The sequence below is a fragment of the Pristiophorus japonicus genome, chromosome 1, assembly GCF_044704955.1.
Source record: "Pristiophorus japonicus isolate sPriJap1 chromosome 1, sPriJap1.hap1, whole genome shotgun sequence".
Taxonomy (NCBI): domain Eukaryota; kingdom Metazoa; phylum Chordata; class Chondrichthyes; family Pristiophoridae; genus Pristiophorus; species Pristiophorus japonicus.
The window spans coordinates 355,046,698-355,067,226 of record NC_091977.1 but is presented as its reverse complement, the minus strand read 5'-3'; the positions used below and the strand labels follow the sequence as shown (position 1 = coordinate 355,067,226).

Below are 20,529 nucleotides of genomic sequence, written 5' to 3'. Positions count from 1 at the left end.
GCTGGCGTTTACGGAGTATACTTTGAACAAAAAGACTTTCCCACCCTTGAATGTTCTTTATTGTTTTAAATGTTATCAATTTTCAACGTAAAATTGATGGACTTTCCATTTCATGTGATTCCACAGAATCCACAATTGTCAGAGATTTGTTTTGTTTTTTGACACCACTACGCACACAGATGCTGGTGCAGCCTGCAAACCTTTCTTTCGCTTCCATTCCAGCACACCATCAAATAACAAAAGAGTAATGATATCTTACAGAAATAAAATAAGGCTATAAAAAAATAAGCGAGCTAGAGTTTTTAGTAACATCGAATCTTCCCCTTCCCTGAACTTTGACTCCATTTTTATTTAAATTGGGGCAGCTCAGAAAATTAAAACGGGAAAAGAACCGCTTTCTACCATCACACATTATTAATGTAATCTGACAGGATGCAAGAAGTACATTCAATAACGTGTCAAAATACAACAGAACTGTAAGCATGCAAAGGTAGTCTTTAGTTTCCCTTTTTATTGGTTTAACTTCATTCTATGAAGCAGCAATAAAAGTCTGCATGAACAAGCTTGTAAAATCTCTGCATCCTGCCCAGTGCTGATCCCAATGCAGGTTGTAAGACCTGGTGAATTGCACCGACATGCAGGGCAGTGAACCATGACAATCACAATTTCACAGACTGGATAAAATACTGAACAACAGCGGTAGACGCTTTGGCCCTCCAGCTATTTCGACTATGAAGATTAACATGCATGCTATATACTATTACCAAACTAGGCCCTGCATTTCACAAACTTTCAGAATATAAACCTGTATCGGACAGAATTACCAACAGCAATTTACCACTTCTAAATGAACTTTTTTTTAAAAAAATAACTGTTTTGCATACCTGCAGGGTAAATATTATTAACACCTAGATCTTGGGTAAATTCAGTATTATTTTCTTTAAATGCTGAACTCCGCTTATGAAATCTTCACTTTCTTTGTCATACCACAATCTCAGAGAATATTCAGCCATTCAGAAATACAAACCTTATTTTCCACACAACTCAACTACATACTAATGATCAACATAATACGCACTTAAAAAAAAGTTTACATTTTTGCATGTACTCAAACATATAAAGAAACCAAATAAAAAAATAAATGCAAAGCACTCCAAGGGACAAATACATAATGTTGATAACTGGAAAATAAAGTTAATGCAAAACAAACTCATCATTGCCAGATAACAAATTGCCCAGGCAAGTTATATAAAAGGGAAAACTATTGTTGCCAGCAAAGTTCAGAGAACACTCTGCACTTGGTAACTCAAGCAGTGTCTAAATACCCTCAAAAGATGGCATTTTCTTGGCTAGACAATCAAATTTCTTTTTCTGAAAGTATCACCAACGACCCATGAAATGTCATGAATTCATCTAAATGATCCCTAGTAAAGTAACTGGATGGGCTTTATGTGCTTGTGAAGTTCAAAAGCAAGTTCTGACAGTGACTCTGCTCCAGACTAGTTCAACTGAAAGAGCTCAGGGTCTAGCCGATCCACAGCTTGAAAACTGCAGTGGCATTTCAACAAACTTTCTCACAGCAAAACTGCTGCAAGGGAAAACCAGGCACTGAATTGGGGGTGTCAGGCTATTCAAAAGAGTTGTTCATTTGCCTCTCCTCCTTCCAAGACATACCATTTATAACTTATTTACATTCAACACAGCAGCCTGCGATAGACAAAAATAAGGAACACCACATGAAAAATTCATAACATGAGCAGCTGCTGAAGATACAGACAGGCTAAGTTGAGAAAATCTGGTAGCTCCCACCGTCAGTGACGTTCCTGCAATAGAACAGCCTTTAAAACTGACTGGAAGGAAATACTTTGAAAACCTAACTGTTACGATAAACTTTGAAGGAAATGTTTTAAATGGCTGTGTCTTGAGAGAACAACACAGTAAGTTTGGAATAACTGAATCTAACCAAGCAATGTTTCTCCCCCTCCACCCTCTTCCGCACTCTACAAAGTTCACTGGAAAATTAAAACATTCAGTATGCTACCTGAAAACGGAATGTAATATGTCAAAATAATACAGTTCTGCACTGCGGTTGCCAGTCTTAATTCTAGAACAGAGTTAAATGCTCATGGAACACAAGAAATTCCACTTTGTAAAAAGCACAACAATGTAAAATAACTGTAAAACAAGAACAGCGTTGGCTCCACCTTCCGCTTGCTGTTGCATCCTTCTCCTACTCCATTCAGGAGCTGCCCAGGAATCTATAATGCTGCAGGTTGTGACTGGAGGGGAAAGAGGAGCACTGCTAGATGTAGAAAGTGGGAGTCAGCAGCGAGATGGTATACTTATCACCCCCCACGGTCACATCGTTTCTGCCATCCGCTTTTTCGGAAGGTAATGTTTTTCATTGATAGCACTCATCCCTGGCTCTCCACTGGGAGTGGAAGAAGGATGCCATGAGATGTTGGCTAGCACATCTTAGTAGAAGTGACTCAACCAAAACACTCCTTAAAGATTCATACAGGCTTGCTGACATGAGAGGGGGGGGGGGGAAGCAAAATAAAGGTAACTTGGTTACCACAAGCTTGTGACTTATTACTAATATGATTTTGGTTAACAGGGCTAATAGATCCAGCACATTGTTCCAAAAATGCAGGATGTTGCAGATTACAGGATCTTCCTCCAGGCGTTGAGATTGCAGTTTAGCACCTGCTTATCCCCAAAAACAGCAAGTTCCCGTTCTACATAAGAACATAAGAAATAGGAGCAGGAGTAGGCCATCTGGCCCCGCGTGCTTGCTCCGCCATTCAATAAGATCATGACTGATCTGATCTTGGCCTCAACTCCACTTCTCTGCCCGCTCCCCATAACCTCCGATTCCCTTATCCTTCAAAAATCTATCTATCCCCACCGTAAAATTATTCAATGACCCAGCCTCCACAGCTCTTTGGGGTAGAGAATTCCAAAGATTCACAATCCTCAGAAGAAATTCTTCCTCATTTCCGTTTAAAATGGGCGACTCCTTATTCTGAGACTAGTTCTAAGTTCCCCCACTAGAGGAAACATCCTCTCTGTCAAATAGAGGAAGAGGAAGAAGCGGGGGAGGGGGGAACAAATCTGTGTACTGTGGTTCAATACTCAACTGACGAGGTTTTCCCATCACCCCCCCCCCACCCTCCACCGACTGCCAAAATTAAGTGTATTAAATAATGCTAAAACTTAGTTAATTCTCATGTTTCAAGTTAGTTTGCAAGAACAGAAGATTCTTCAAGCACCAGGGGTTCCACATTTGCAAAGTTAGTTGTTCTATGTAATCAATCATTTTGTTAATGTCAGCAGATTGTTGACTGGTGGCCCTTAAGTGGCTAGGCCATGACCAAAACATCTATGCAGTTCTATTTTTATGACCAGCTGTTAAGGTTAAGAGTGACAGCTGCACTGAAAAAAAAGGAAATTATTTTTTTTGGCTGCTGTTGAATTCACTGCATGACAAGCAAGTTTTAATTTCTGCTAATCCACAGTTAAAAAGATAGCAGACCTGGGAGGATATAACTATCAAGAAAGATTGAACAGGCTGAGATCTCTTTTCTCTAGAAAAGAAAGAAAACTGAAGGGTAACCTGATAAAGATCTGTAAGATTATGAAAGGGTTTGATAGGGTAGACGTAGAGCTGGAGAAGATATTTCCACTTGTGGGGGAAGTTCAAAACTAGAGGCCATAAACAATATTCCCCCCGAGGTACGTGGCCGCGAAGTCCCACGTAGGCCGTTCACCAACTCCTGCCACTGGAAGAGATACTGCACATGTAACAAATTCATTGCACTTGGAAAAAAATTAGAGTGCACATTGGTCAAAAATATAAGATATTCGCTAATAAATCTAACAGGGAATTCAGGAAAAAGTTATTTACCCAGAGAGTGGTTAGAATGTGGAACTCACTACCACAAGGAATAGTTGAGACAAATAGTTTGCATTTAAGGGGAAGCTAGATAAACACATAGGAGATTATGCTGATGGGGTTAGATAAAGAGGGGGTGAGAGCATACTCGTGTGGAGCATTGGGCCATTTGGGTCAAATAACTCATTTCTGCGTTGTACATTGAATGTAATTCTATCTAAAGCAGCCAGGCTTTATCTGCTTTATACCAATAATTTTCTCAATATAACAATGCACTTTTATGAAGAAATAAAAGATAAGAGAGGTCACCTTCTACACCATTGATAACTTAAAAGTATCTTTCTACTTTCAATGTTATTAATCGTATACATGATTAAAGACATAATCCACACATAATATCAATAATATAAACATGTTATACATTTGAAGGCATCTTACATACATCAAGCACTTGATGCTAACATTTTAACACTATTAATTGCTTCACCAGTTCTCCATACCATGCACCAGCCAAGATTCACAGCAAATGACCGCTGCCAATTTCACTCTTCAACTAGGTGAGAACACTAAATCTAGACTGTACATTTAACACATCTCTGCACATTTGCCTACTTTTGGAACCAAGTCACACAACATTTTGATTAGTGCACCACAGTTGTTTTGGCACTGCTATCCCAACTGACAGGATTTATTTTAAACTACATTTAACCATACACCACCTCTCAACCAAGAAGGGTGGGCAACCTGCTCCCACGTCTCTGCCAATTCCACCACAAGGTTGCTATTTTGGATATATATATATATATATATATATGCCCACACACATGTGCCCTCTTGTAGAAGTGGGTCACAGTGCATTCAGAACAGTCAAGTACAGGTACAGCTTTTGGCTCTTCTATCCCGATTGAAGATTATGCAAACGACTGCAGCATAGGTTTTTCCAGCACTGGAGTTTGTCCAGCTGGCTTTAGCTGGACAGTTTAAACTCTGAAAACTGCATAACCGAGAGATCATTTTACACTGTTCCCTCAGCTTAGAAAAAGGAGCATGGAGACTTATAACAGTGGACAAAATAATTTAACAAATGCAATCCTCAATTTTGGCAAATGTTGGGAAAGTAGTAATTATTAAATACAGGTGCATCAGCTTGTTCCAAAACATTCCTTCACTCCCCTTGTAGTGAGTTTCTAATCTCAATCATGCCAAGTGCAATTAAAATATGTCCCAATTCAAGGAGAATCCAGACACTTCTTGACTATCTAGAATGAACTAATTGAAAAACGTGCCAGATTTATTCTAAGTAATTCTCAGAAGAGGTAGTAGCTGATACCCCGTTTATACTGCATGGCTGTTTCTGGCAGCAGGAACGAGAGAGGCAACCCTGTAGTATACATGACCCAAACTTTGACATCAAAAGCGGTGTAATCTTCGAGCAGTGGTAAAATTTAAAATATTCCCACTGCCAGCATTTGCTGTTGTATTGTCATTTTGTGTTTGGTGTGAGTGATTATTTCATCTAACCCATAGAGGCCAATGATGTGCTTCTAGCATCGCTGGCCTCCAGAGGCCTTCTCTCGAGGGAGTGAAGGCTCATGGCCAGATCCACAAGGTCACAAATGTGACTTTGAACTGCGTACATGTAATAACATTAAAGCAACGGTCGCTACTTCAGAGCAACTACGCATGCACAAATTACATGTCTGAGTAGTTCCCTGCTGCCAAATTCACTACACAGTATAAACAGGGCAGTTTTGGCACACAAGAAACCTGAATTAATGATCCACTTTGTTCAAGAACATAAAACGAGTATAACAGAATGAAGTCAAGTTTAGAAGACTCTCTTAGGTAACTTTCATGGGCAAACTTAGCAGGCGTCGAGTAGGAGAGAATTACATTTTGATGTAAACATAAAATTGATACAACCGAGTCTGCAGTAAGATAGAGCAGCTGTTGGCAAGAGCAAGTATCCTATCTCTCCTTTCAGTCTTAACATTTAGACTATTTAAGGCCCAACTTCTTGGTACAGGTATAACAATTTAATTGAGTTTTCTTTAAAAAACAGAATGGTTCATGTAAATAATAATTATCCAGATTTTTTCATCGTGGACCTTGATTTTGGTAGTGAGAGGGGAAGGAAAAAAGTGTTTTTAATCAATCAAAACAGTGTAAACATGACCAGGAACTTGTGAATTACTTGAACTTTACCCAGTGGAACTGATTCATGTTTCATTATAATCCATCAAAGACCTATAAATGTCAAATTTACATGGTGGATTTAATTATATTCAGCCAGTACTTTTAATTAAATTTGGCAGGTGGTTAACATTCAATCTGTCAAACAAAGGACAATTAAAAGGAAATGATTTTGCTCATAGATGGATAAAATGTTGCGCCAAACTTGGGGCCCAAATTTGGCCCTCCTGTTTTTTCGGCGCACTCACGTGAGATGCGCCAAATTCCTACGATCCAAACGGCGCCAAAAAGATGTCCCGGGATTTTGGCCCCTCTGCCGACTCTCCCGGGGCTTGGCGTGGCATGGCAAGTCCATTGGGGGGGGGCGGAGCTAGGGCCCTGCGCCTAAAAGAGTGCTGGCAGCTGTCCGCGTGCGCAGTAGAGCATTCGCTCATGCGCAGTAGCTCCTCCCATGATTGTGATGATGCATGCCTGCAGCATGGGACCCAACACGTCCCACCCTATCCCAGGCCGAGTGGCCTGCTACACAGGCCGGCCGCTGCCTTCCCGTTCTGAGGGCTACAAGAAACAGGTTGGTGCGGGGAGACTTTTGATCAGGGGAGGTGGGGGGAGAAGGGAGAGTTTTGATGGCCAGGGGGGTGGGGAGAGAGGATGGTTTTGATGGCGGGGTGGGGGGGAATTTTGATCTGGGGGAGGCTAATTTTAATGAGCTTACTAAATGCCTGTTGATGAAAATACTTTCCTACGAGCAGGAGGCATTTTGAAAAAATTATGTAAATATGTTTTGTCTCTTTACTTCTTTTATTTTTGTAGTTTAAGTTTCTGTTGTATAGTAAATGAACTTTGCGAAGTTTGTCATATGATGTTCTGTATAGCTGTTTGATCCTATTCATATTCTTTAGTCAAGTCATTAGTACCTACCTGCGCTGATTTCTTAACTCTCCGCAAGGGTTTTCTGTGTGGCCACATACGCTGGCCTAAGTTAGTTCGGAGCAACTATTAGCTGTCCAAAGTGGTTTAAATGGCCAAAACGGCATAGGTGGCTGGTAACGTCCCCTTTTGAAAAAAAAACTTTAAAAAATCCTAACTAACTCACTTACAGTGGCGCAAATTAAATGTGCAGAATGGGGATTTTTAAGATACTCCAGAAAAATCAAGTTGCTCTTAAAAAAAAAAAGAGCAACTCCTGGCCAAATTTGGGCCTATAGTCTGTGGAGTTACCCTTTTTCACTGAGTCAGATTGAATTTTTCAAAGCACTTTAACAAAAATGTCTCTTGGTTTAAATTAATAAAGCTGCAACCAAAATCAATGGTATGAAGAAAATATTAATTTTCATCAATCATGAAGACACAATACAAGAGGGGAAAATCTTTATCGTGTAAACAGCTTAGTTCTAAACTTATGGACATGTTTAAAATACTGAGCTATCTCAAAACTTTATCTATACGGATTCAGAACACAAAATCTATTTCTATATCAGAACAATTTTATGTGCCTGCTCGCAAGAGAAAATACAAGACAGCAATTGGAAAAATCGCAGCACATTTGGTGAAACCTGACAATTCAAAGCTCAATTTCAAAATGCAAACACCAAATTAAGTCGGTCACAATATGTTAACGTTATCACAGTGTGCAAAAACCCATCTTCTCCCAATTTTTTTTTAAACAATTGCTGCTACTTCAAAATTGGGAGTAGTATTTGTCCTTTAGTTTTTGAAATAAAGTGCTCTCTCTTTCATACCCAACTTGCTTATTAAGTCTATGCAAATAAAACAGATTATTTTCCTTCAGTGCAGTTACCTTCTAGAGCATTTTACAAATGTAAATAAAACAGAATTCATAACCTTGTCAGCATCTTTATAGTGTACTAATCTAAACTGCATACAAGACTAAGTGCATTCCTCCAGTGAAACATGATTAGGGAGTGTCGGATAATGGACCAGGGCACACAGGCATAATTCACTTACTATTTTAAAATTACATGTTTGGGGCTTACTTTTATATTTCTGTTAAAAGTTTCTACGTCCACATTTAAAATGGAAACTGTCTATGTAAACTTTTCACGCTGAGCTTACACCTTGCTGTCAATGGAGACACTGCAGCAGCATCACTGGTGGGAGGGTGTAATTACAATGTGACAAGTTTACATAGGCAGCTTCAATTACAAATGTAGACTACTCAGCACCAAGCTTGCAGCCAACATCTCGCCCGAGGCAACTAGGCTCATACAGCAGTGTCTGGTCTCCAGTCATCTTGGACCCCTTGCCACTGGACCAAGACCGTGCGCTGCTAAGCCCGTGTGGTAGCTGGTGTGCAACGGCCACTCTACATTAAAAGAATTCACACATAGGCATCTTCCACTCCGTTAACATGACGTTCGGGACCTGGAACGTCAGGACCCTCATGAACAACTCCAATAGCGGCAGGCCGGAACGCTGCGCCGCCATTGTTGTCCGGGAAGTTAGACGCTTTGATACACGGACTGTGGTTCTCGTATTGGACTGTTCAGCCACCTAAGGTCTCATTTTTAGAGTGGAAGCAAATCTTCCTCGATTCAGAGGGACTGCCTATGATGATGAGACATAGGAATTTATATTAGAAAAAGTTGACAGGAAATGTGTGCAGATGGAAGAGTCATAATATTGTATATACATATTTGCAACAAATTAAACTTCCATCTTCAACTCATTAAAACAAATCAGAAACTTATAGTTGCAGAAATGGAAGTCAATTTTGTTGCATGCAGTAAGTGCACTTTCACTTCAAGAGTAATGGGATCCAAAAGCAGTACAGGTACCAATAAAATCAAAATTAATTCCTGTATCCATTGAGGGATGTAGGCAGCAGATATTTCCTAGAAACAGAAAAAGTTTACCCAACATTACCATCTCCTTTGCCCCAAAACTACCAGATTAACTGATCGACATCACACAAGGGTGCCATGCAAATACCGTGCATAGTACAGACCATTTATCAAGGCGTGCTCAACATATTTCACAGGCTAAAAATTATCAAATTACCTTGCCTATGCAATTCTCAAACTTTGATCAACCATCTCAATTCCAGCTGCAAATCTGTATCAGTTGCAGAGTTATCTGTCAGAAAAACTCATTCTGCAGAACATCTTATTAAATGTATGTGGACTATTTATTGAACCGGTACTGCAACTTAGTCTTTACTGGCTGCAAAGCCCATATTATTACACTTATATACAATTAGGAAACAGTTGTAAATGAACCACAACAGTAAAATTTTAAAACAATACATTTGATGGAGTATGTGGTTTGCTACTAAAGGAACTGACGCATTTTCGCATGGAAGTAATATTTACATCGCACGCTGAAGTAGTCACCACTGTAATTACAAACATGTATGAACAGTTAGGCTAAAATCTTATGACTGTCCCAACTGTTTTGCTTCTAAAAAGCCAGATAGGGAATGGAAGACCAGCAGGAAGAGCAGTGCAAGGAAGGTAGTGCAGGGGTCCCCTGTGATCATCCCCCTGCAAAACAGATACACCGCTTTGGGTACTGTTGGGGGGGGATGACTCATCAGGGGGGAGCAGCAGCAGCCAAGTTCGTGGCACCATGGCTGGCTCTGTTGCACAGGAGGGCAGGAAAAAGAGTGGGAGAGCGATAGTGATAGGAGATTCAATTGTAAGGGGAATAGATAGGCGTTTCTGCGGCCGCAACCGAGACTTCAGGATGGTATGTTGCCTCCCTGGTGCAAGGGTCAAGGATGTCTCGGAGCGGGTGCAGGACATTCTAAAAAGGGAGGGAGAACAGCGAGTTGTCGTGGTGCACATTGGTACCAACGACATAGGTAAAAAAAGGGATGAGGTCCTACGAAACGAATTTAAGGAACTAGGAGCTAAATTAAAAAGTAGGACCTCAAAAGTAGTAATCTCGGGATTGCTACCAGTGCCACGTGCTAGTCAGAGTAGGAATCGCAGGATAGCGCAGTTGAATACGTGGCTTGAGCAGTGGTGCAGCAGGGAGGGATTCAAATTCCTGGGGCATTGGAACCGGTTCTGGGGGAGGTGGGACCAGTACAAACCGGACGGTCTGCACCTGGGCAGGACCGGAACCAATGTCCTAGGGGGAGTGTTTGCTAGTGCTGTTGGGGAGGAGTTAAACTAATATGGCAGGGGGATGGGAACCAATGCAGGGAGACAAAGGGAAACAAAAAGGAAACAAAAGCAAAAGACAGAAAGGAGATGAGGAAAAGTGGAGGGCAGAGAAACCCAAGGCAAAGAACAAAAAGGGCCACTGTACAGCAAAATTCTAAAAGGACAAAGGTTGTTAAAAAAACAAGCCCGAAGGCTTTGTGTCTTAATGCAAGGAGTATCCGTAATAAGATGGATGAATTAACTGTGCAAATAGATGTTAACAAATATGATGTGATTGGGATTACAGAGACGTGGCTCCAGGATGATCAGGGCTGGGAACTCAACATCCAGGGGTATTCAACATTCAGGAAGGATAGAATAAAAGGAAAAGGAGGTGGGGTAGCATTGCTGGTTAAGGAGGAGATTAATGCAATAGTTAGGAAGGACATTAGCTTGGATGATGTGGAATCTATATGGGTAGAGCTGCAGAACACCAAAGGGCAAAAAACGTTAGTGGGAGTTGTGTACAGACCTCCAAACAGTAGTAGTGATGTTGGGGAGGGCATCAAACAGGAAATTAGGGGTGCATGCAATAAAAGTACAGCAGTTATAATGGGTGACTTTAATATGCACATAGATTGGGCTAACCAAACTGGAAGCAATACGGTGGAGGAGGATTTCCTGGAGTGCATAAGGGATAGTTTTCTAGACCAATATGTCGAGGAACCAACTAGGGGGGAGGCCATCTTAGACTGGGTGTTGTGTAATGAGCGAGGATTAATTAGCAATCTCGTTGTGCGAGGCCCCTTGGGGAAGTGACCATAATATGGTGGAATTCTGCATTAGGATGGAGAATGAAACAGTTAATTCAGAGACCATGGTCCAGAACTTAAAGAAGGGTAACTTTGAAGGTATGAGGTGTGAATTGGCTAGGATAGATTGGCGAATGGGGTTAACTGTGGATGGGCAATGGCAGACATTTAGAGACCGCATGGATGAATTACAACAATTGTACATTCCTGTCTGGCGTAAAAATAAAAAAGGGAAGGTGGCTCAACCGTGGCCATCAAGGGAAATCAGGGATAGTATTAAAGCCACGGAAGTGGCATACAAATTAGCCAGAAATAGCAGCGAACCCGGGGACTGGGAGAAATTTAGAACTCAGCAGAGGAGGACAAAGGGTTTGATTAGGGCAGGGAAAATGGAGTACGAGAAGAAGCTTGCAGGGAACATTAAGACGGATTGCAGAAGTTTCTATAGATATGTAAAGAGGAAAAGGTTAGTAAAGACAAACGCAGGTCCCCTGCAGTCAGAATCAGGGGAAGTCATAACGGGGAACAAAGAAATGGAGGACCAATTGAACAAGTACTTTGTGTCCTCCTTAGTGAATACCGAACCAAACAATCTTCCGGATATAAAAGGGGTCAGAGGGTCTAGTAAGGAGGAGGAACTGAGGGAAATTCTTATTAGTCGGGAAATTGTGTTGGGGAAATTGATGGGATTGAAGACCAATAAATCCCCAGGGCCTGATGGACTGCATCCCAGAGTACTTAAGGAGGTGGCCTTGGAAATAGCGGATGCATTGACAGTCATTTTCCAACATTCCATTGACTCTGGATCAGTTCCTATGGAGTGGAGGGTAGCCAATGTAACCCCACTTTTTAAAAGAGGGAGAGAGAAAGCAGGGAATTATAGACCGGTCAGCCTGACATCGGTAGTGGGTAAAATGATGGAATCAATTATTAAGGATGTCATAGCAGTGCATTTGGAAAGAGGTGACATGATAGGTCCAAGTCAGCATGGATTTGTGAAAGGGAAATCATGCTTGACAAATCTTCTGGAATTTTTTGAGGATGTTTCCAGTAGAGTGGGCAAGAGAGAACCAGTTGATTGGTATACTTTCAGAAGGCTTTCGACAAGGTCCCACACAAGAGATTAATGTGCAAAGTTAAAGCACATGGGATTGGGGGTAGTGTGCTCACATGGATTGAGAACTGGTTGTCAGACAGGAAGCAAAGAGTAGGAGTAAATGGGGATTTTTCAGAATGGCAGGCAGTGACTAATGGTGTACCGCAAGGTTCTGTGCTGGGGCCCCAGCTGTTTACACTGTACGTTAATGATTTAGACGAGGGGATTAAATGTAGTATCTCCAAATTTGCGGATGACACTAAGTTGGGTGGCAGTGTGAGCTGCGAGGAGGATGCTATGAGGCTGCAGAGCGACTTGGATAGGTTAGGTGAATGGGCAAATGCATGGCAGATGAAGAATAATGTGGATAAATGTGAGGTTATCCAGTTTGGTGGTAAAAACAGAGAGACAGACTATTATCTGAATGGTAACAGATTCGGAAAAGGGGAGGTGCAACAAGACCTGGGTGTCATGGTACATCAGTCATTGAAGGTTGGCATGCTGGTACAGCAGGCGGTTAAGAAAGCAAATGGCATGTTGGCCTTCAAAGCGAGGGGATTTGAGTACAGGGGCAGGGAGGTGTTGCTACAGTTGTACAGGGCCTTGGTGAGGCCACATCTGGAGTATTGTGTACAGTTTTGGTCTCCTAACCTGAGGAGGGACATTCTTGCTATTGAGGGAGTGCAGCGAAGGTTCACCAGACTGATTCCCGGGATGGTGGGACTGACCTATCAAGAAAGACTGGATCAACTGGGCTTGTATTCACTGGAGTTCAGAAGAATGAGAGGGGACCTCATAGAAACGTTTAAAATTCTGACGGGGTTAGACAGGTTAGATGCAGGAAGAATGTTCCCAATGTTGGGGAAGTCCAGAACCAGGGGACACAGTCTAAGGATAAGGGGTAAGCCATTTAGGACCGAAATGAGGAAAAACTTCTTCACCCAGAGAGTGGTAAACCTGTGGAATTCTCTACCACAGAAAGTTGTTGAGGCCAATTCACTAAATATATTCAAAAAGGAGTTAGATGAAGTCCTTACTACTAGGGGGATCAAGGGGTATGGTGAGAAAGCAGGAATGGGGTACTAAAGTTGCATGTTCAGCCATGAACTCATTGAATGGCGGTGCAGGCTAGAAGGGCCGAATGACCTACTCCTGCACCTATTTTCTATGTTTCTATGTTTCAAAAGGTACCCATCAAAATAAAAATCCCCCTGAAAGTAGTAAAAGAATGCACCAAAGAATGTGTTTCCTTTAGTTTCAGTGTCAGCTGCAGCTTAGTGGGTAGCACACTCGCACGAGTCAGAAGGTTGTGGATTCAAATCCCACTGTAGGAACTTGAGCACATAAATCCAGTGCAGTGCTGAGGGAGTGCTGCACTGTCGGAGGTGCCGTCTTTCAGAAGATACATTAAACCGAATCTGCTCTCAGGTGGATGTAAAAGATCCCATGGCACTATTTCGAAGAGCAGCAGGGGAGAGTTATCCTCGGTGTCCTGGCCAATATTTATCCCTGAATCAACATCACAAAAACAGATTATCTGGTCATTATCACATTGCTGTTTGAGAGAGTTTGCTGTACGCAAGTTGGCTGCCACGTTTCCCACATTACAACAGTGACTACACTTCAAAATTACTTAATTGGCTGTAAAGCGCTTTGAGACATCCGGTGGTCATGAAGGGCGCTATATAAATGCAAGTCTGTCTTTCTTTTATACCAATTCAACTCCTGACAGAGCACACAAGCAAGGGAATTCACATCTAGACCTCTATCAATGTCATCATTGTACCAGAATGAACTATTCCTGTTTATCCCACCATGTGAGAAACACCTCATCTCAGCATCTACCATGCATGCCATGTAACAAAGAACTCGCCATAAGGCACAGAACATTGAAATTGATGGTACATGCTGCAGAACCCTCAACTCCACATTTAAGAAAAAAGGAACTTGTATTTATATAACACCTTTAGCAACCTCACTGTATTCAAAAGCACTTCACAGCGAATGAAGTACGTCTGAAGTGGAGTCACTTTACAATGCAGGGAACATGGCAGCCAACTGGTGCACAGCTAGGTTCCACAAACAGCAATGACAAAAGTGACCAGGTAATCTGTTCTCGTGCTTTGGCATTGGAATAATTCCAATACTCTTCTTTGATAAAGGTCATGGGATCTTTTACATCCAGTTGAGGGGGCAGACGGGGCCCTCGGTTCAATGTTTCATCTGAAAGATGGCACCTCTGACAGTGCAGCACTCCCCAAGTACCACACTGAAATGTCAGCTAGGTTATGTACTCAAGTCTTTGGCGTGGGGCTTTAACTCACAACCTTCTGACTCGGAGCCAAAAATGCTACTGAACCAAAGCTGACATTTATATTTCAGAGCAATTTCGTTCCCAGCTCACTACTTTTCTCCTCCCTGTTGTGGTATGGATTCACAGGCATCAGTCACCTTGCCCACATAATCATTACGCAAGAGCCTCGGTATTGAACACTGAGGCTATTTGACCACATGGGGAAAATCACAGCTAAGTCATTAGACATTCACAAATGCACTGTCCTCATCGAACATCCACTGATGCAAACAAACATCAGGAGTCACTAGATAGTAATTCAGAGGTTGGAACTCTGACAAACTTCCCCTCCTTATCCCAGATAACTGTCTAGCATTTACTACTAAGATCCCTCAGTACAGGCTAAGAACCAAGACCATGGATCAAACTTGGAACCTTGCTAGTATGATACAAGGAAAATGCCACATTAGCTATGTAAATAAATACAAGGAAATTCTTCAACAGTTACCTCACTCACATCAGCTCTCCCGTACAATGTAGCAAGTGTCAAGTTGAACTTAGAGGTTTAATTAAGCCTTTACTGATCAAGCCAAGTGTCATGATATTGGTTATATAGTGTAAAGTCTATTTGACATTCTCTTGTTAATGTAATAAAGCTCAGCAAGCATAATTAAACTTTTGGTTTTAAATTCAAAAGTTCACCAGTTACACAAGTACTCCTAAATATTGTAGTCATCCAACTTCAATAACGATAGAACATTAAGACTTTCCAGTGAATGTTTTGGGCCATTCTTTGCAGCTGAAAATTCGTCGATTGTGCGACCGGGTTTTTGGTGCTATTTCACCTTTTCTTGTGAAAATCCGGTCAGCGGAAAGTTCGGTGATGTTTTGCAGCGGCTGTTTTCAAATACTGTGCAAGACTCAAAATATCGCTTTCGCCAAAAATTTGGCTCTGTGCACAGCCGTATTTTGCGCGAAAAATACCGACATGTAAAAAGCTGCGTTGCAGCCCTTGGAGTAGCAGTAAGTATGAAGACCTGAAAAAAAGGTACGTTAGAGTTTTTATTTTTTTTATTCTTTTGCAGCGATTCGATAGATAAATGTCTTGTAAATTTTTTTTGTTTTATCCCAATTTATTTTTTAGGTGTTTTTCTGCCCAAGGCCCAACTCGCAGCAGCATTGGCCTCGGACTAAAGTTGGCAAGGTTCGCAGTTTGCGCCGTGAATCCTCGTGCAACGTCGATTTTTAACGCTGTGCAAATTAAAGGCCGAATTTCAGGCCCGATTGCGATAGCAAAGCGATAATGGTAATTTTGTCGAAAAAAATACCGTTATCACTGAGAACTGAATTTCTAGCCCATAGAGTCATCCATGAAAAGTGTCACTTACAGTTTCAAAGGATTTAAAATCATGACTGACAGTGGATTTCTTTAGCCACACTTAATACTTCATCAGTATAAAATAACAAGATCTTTATGTACGCACAATGCATTTTTATAATAAACCATATTTTTTGGAGGATGGTCTTAACAGGTTGGATATGGTCTGCTTGCCTGAGAGGATCAGGCTAAAGAGAATAAGAAAGACAATGAATTGTCTAACAGCCCAGTCATTGGGATCCAGATTTGCTTATAAAACTAGTTCCCAAATTGCAAAATCACAAAAGTTAACTTACCACTGTCCAGCGTCAGACAAAAATTAAACCAGTTCTGATTCAGAACTGCATGTCCCAAAATACACTGTAAAATAATTTAAATATTCAAATCATTCCAAGACAATCTGCACACAATCTCAGTTGTTGGGTGCTGCGGGTTCTGCTAATAAAAGAATATAAATCAAGTTAAACTAATTAGATGTCAAAGTACTAAAGCTTTGCTACAGCACAAATTCATTAACATACATCACTCAGAGGTTACTTTAAAAAAGTGCCATACTGAAATATTTGGAGTAGAATCTAATCTGTTAATGGGCCTGCGAGCCTATAAAGGGATAATCCAAAAAGGAGACTGCACACACTGCCGTTCACCTGTCAGCATGTGGACATTCGCTCACAAATTTGACAGTCAGCAAAAACCTTTTGCACTTCTACAATTTCAGCAAATTGGATAGATACTGCCGTGTGCTATGACTGCATTACAGCAGCCGATTGTAGATGTTATGAATATAAAATTATTAAAACATGGCAATAAAGGTCAAATAGATTGTAGGCTGTACAGGTTGAACCTCTCTTATCCGGCACCCTCGAGACCTGTCCATTGCCGGATAAGGGGTTTTGCCGAACAAGGGGAGGTCACGTTAAATTGGATAGTACAAGTACCGAGCAAGTGGATATCGGGGCTGGCTGGCTTGGGGCTGGGAGTGCGGCAGAGAGATCGTTTGGGGGGGGGGGGGGGGGGGGGAATCTCGGGGTCAGGCCAGCGATAGCGGGAGTCGGCAGTGAGGAAGGACTTAAATTTATTCATGTCGGGAGTTCTGCGCATGCGCCACCCAATGGCCAGGAATAGTGCCGGACGAGGGGTGGTGCCGGATAAGGGAGTCCTGGATAAGAGAGGTTCAACCTGTATTCCATTAACCAACGCAACTGATTGACAATGCGCAAGTATCGAAATGTATAAACCTTCAATCCTTGATATTTCTCATCACTTCCTACTAATCTGCAAAAGTATTGTGAAATGTTTAGGAGCACAATGCTGCTACTTAAAGTTGAGGTGGGAGTAGTTAGCATTTCCATGGCTACAAAGAAAACAAAACTACACACAAAATACTACAGTAAAACTACAGCCATACCATATAACCTTCAGCCTTACAGCAAGTCTTTTTGCCCATTAAAGAAATCACCCATTAACTCTTTGCAACATGCACTTTTGCTATTAGGGCAAAAGCATCAGTCTTATAAAACTGTACGTGCCAATTACTGCCTTTTAAATGTGTAGATAGACAAGATGGGAAAATGTGAAATCTTTTGAGCAATTAGTTATCGGACATGCAAGTTATTTCGAACCGTAACTTCTCAGCATTTCTTCAGGCATAAAGTCACTTTGTATGCAGTCTGTGACAGCTAGAATGCAATGCAAGGCATTCCCCGACACCCCTCAGCTAAATTAAAATCAATAAGAGCTCCACAACTGCAGGAAAGTATAAAACCAATCAAGAGCCTCTGGAAACAAGACACACAATTTCACTTACAGAATCATGAATGTACTTCTACCATGTCACAAAATAATTTGATGTCCCAAGCAGAAATTCTATAAAACTAACATTTTCTTTAAAATTCATCTGATAATATTCCAACTTCTATTAAAGACGTTTAGGAGACTTTACTGACAAACCACAATCAAACAGAACTAACCTGTATTACCCTCAATGGTTGGGCGGGGAAGAGAATCAGCACTCAGGGAATGATTTAAAAAAAATCTTGTACGTGTATTACAAAACCAATCAGGTTAGCAAAAAAAGGCAATCACTGCCAGGAGGGGGAAAACAACTACTTTGTATAAACTGTGCGGTTAGATCGATTTTTACAATGAAAGACCGTATAAATAGAAATCCTAAAATAAAAATTGGCAAAAGTACCTCATGCTCCAGTTCCGAAAACTCAATTAGACTCGAAAATTCCAGCTCACATAAGATTATGCAAAGGAACAGCTTTTTAATACTGTTCCTATGGGTGGTACTTTGTGCTATGGATTGTCCACTGTCCTGCAAAAAAATGATTATTTCTGCAGACTTGCCCATCCCTCCATGCAAAGAACCGGACAACTGATTCACACCATGTTTCCTAGTGCCACAAGCATTCCTAAACATCGCATGTAAAAGCCAAAAGCCATTCCACGTCAATGAAATAACACGAGATGGAAAGAAAATGTTGCTCCTGCAGGACACACAACTTAAGTTTACTTTTGTTTGGACTCTTACCTTTTCTTTTGCTGTCGAAGAAGCACATTTCATTACCATTCTGCTACCACAAAAACAGATCCAACAAAAAAACGCACGTTGTTGATAGTGACTGTTCCTGCAGTTTCAACTCCTATACCTACCTTTCTGATGGGAGAAGCAATCATTGTCCTAAAGCTAACATTTACCTCTCATATTCGTAGTTGTCCTTGTCGCAGCGGGCGTCCTTATGTTTCTGCCAGTCTTTTCCATGTTTACAGGTCGTTAAGAGGGCAATATCCTCTGCATTGTGGACATGATATAAGGCATTTCTGGTATCAGAGCCTATGCCAGTCAAATACCTTTTCCCTTTAAATACCAGCAAGTACTTTCTCAAGGGAGGGATATTATTGAAAAGCATGTAACCCTTCTCCCCTCCGGTCCTTGGATGATCTTTCGAAAAAAGCGGTATGGAAACGTCAAAATTGCTCCTAAAGTTTTCAGTATTGATGCTGGCTTTGGCCAACATCGCCTGGCCGATATCAAAGCTCAGGTCCTCGGTGTAATCGGGCCAGGTCCCCGAATAGAGATTAAAAATTAAATGGTTCCTGCCATTGTTCCACAAGTACAAACTCTGAACTTTACTCTTCAGGTTGTGCACGTACTGAGGCGAAAGCTGGTCCCGGTCTAAAGTATCCAAACTCAGCACGAAGAGACAAGCCTGCCTCGGATCCGAGGTGTAAAGCTTAGAGTTCTCGATGGCTGCCAGGATGTTCTGGTAACTTTCGGACATCTTCTCACCTTTCTGCTGCGGGTAGACGTAGACTTTGAAACCGTTTCTCCGGCACAGGGAGAAGTCGAAGCAAGAGTGCATGCGGCATTTCTTCGCCCTGTAGACGCTGCTGTTGATCTGCCGCTTGTGCCGGGGGGAGCCGCGCTGCAGGAACTCTTGGTCCTCCTGCTGGTCCCCGGCGGAGAAACTCTGCAGCGAGCTGGACCACTCGGGCCAGCGCTCGGGACCCAGCAGCAAGCCATCGTCCGCCGCCCAACGCCGGCTTTGCCTCCGGGCTGCAGACAGCTGTCTGAACCGCACTCCCGCCAGGTAGACGAGCAACAGCAGACAGGCGCCGGCTGAGAGTAAAAGGTAGCGTTTTTTGGCCTGCATGTGTCCGGTCGCAGAAGGCTCGCCGCGCAGGGGGAGTACCAGCACCACCACCACCGGGAGAAGAGAATAAATCCGAGCCGGCGACTGAGCCGATCACCTCCAGTCCGCCATCTTCCCCCAGCCACAGAGCCGCACACTGATTGAAGAAACTTCAGCACCTTCTTCTTCTTCTTCTTCTTTTCCCAGATCCCGCTATTCCAGCGCATGTGGGCGATTTTTGCAACTAGTCCCCTCCTCCTCCTCCTCCTCCACCTCCACTATGTGGCATTGGAAGCTGTAGCGCCCAAGCGCCTCATCGCCGCGCCGCTCCTCTCAGCGGCGAGCCGGGGCTCCGAGCTTGCGGCGGGCACACACAAGGCCGGCCCGGCCCGGCGCCTTGTGCAACACCATGGGGTACCGTCCCCTCTGTCCGCCGCCTGCCAAAACTCCAGCGCCCGCTGGCAGCCCCTCAGCAAACCGGCACCAGAGAGAGAGAGAGAGAGAGACGGAGCAAAACCGAATCAAGGCACCGCTGTTCAGTCCGATGGAAAAGCAATCCGCTATTCGGGTCTTGGAGCGGTAGATGATTTGTTTGGCGGGGGGCGGTGATCGCACGGTTATCGCCTTTCGCGGGCGCTGAACGCGGCGTGTGATCTGGCCGACTGGATTCCCCTCCGTCGGCCCTGCTTGCAATTCTCACTCCAGCACCACCGCCCCCCCCCCGCCACGGACACGCATTCCCGCACCCCCGCCAGAGTCATTGGGCGGCGTCACTTCCTCGCAAGCCTACTGGGTCCAATGGAGCAGGGCGGAGGCGGTGCCGCGGGGAAAGCCCATTCATGGGGAGTAAGGGCTTGTTGCAGAGTTCGGAAGATGTGACAAAGAGGAAGTCGTGACGATAGTGCTTGACTCACACAGGTTTTACCGCTGCTGCATCATACATGAATTGGCCCAGCCAGTTTTCTTTGTTAATGTTTTACGCCATATACTGCTCAATATAGGAGTAAAATAATTGATCTTTTTAAAAAAATAAGCTTTTTAGTTTTTTCCGATTTTATTCTTTTTCATTGATCTGATTATTTTGCTGCAGGGGCACACTGATTTTGGGTTGTATT

General features: G+C 42.6%; 1 protein-coding gene across 1 annotated transcript in view; it reads right to left on the bottom strand.

The window, feature by feature from the left end:
• The window catches only part of LOC139273647 (exostosin-1-like), a 246,591-nt gene extending 226,441 nt beyond the window's left edge, over positions 1-20,150 (bottom strand). Inside the window, exon 1 of the mRNA XM_070890668.1 lies at positions 18,480-20,150. Within this exon, the coding sequence (XP_070746769.1) occupies positions 18,480-19,435 (956 nt within the window). The 5' untranslated portion in view covers positions 19,436-20,150. The remainder of the gene's footprint in view (positions 1-18,479) is intronic.
• Between the last annotated feature and the right edge of the window lie 379 nt (positions 20,151-20,529).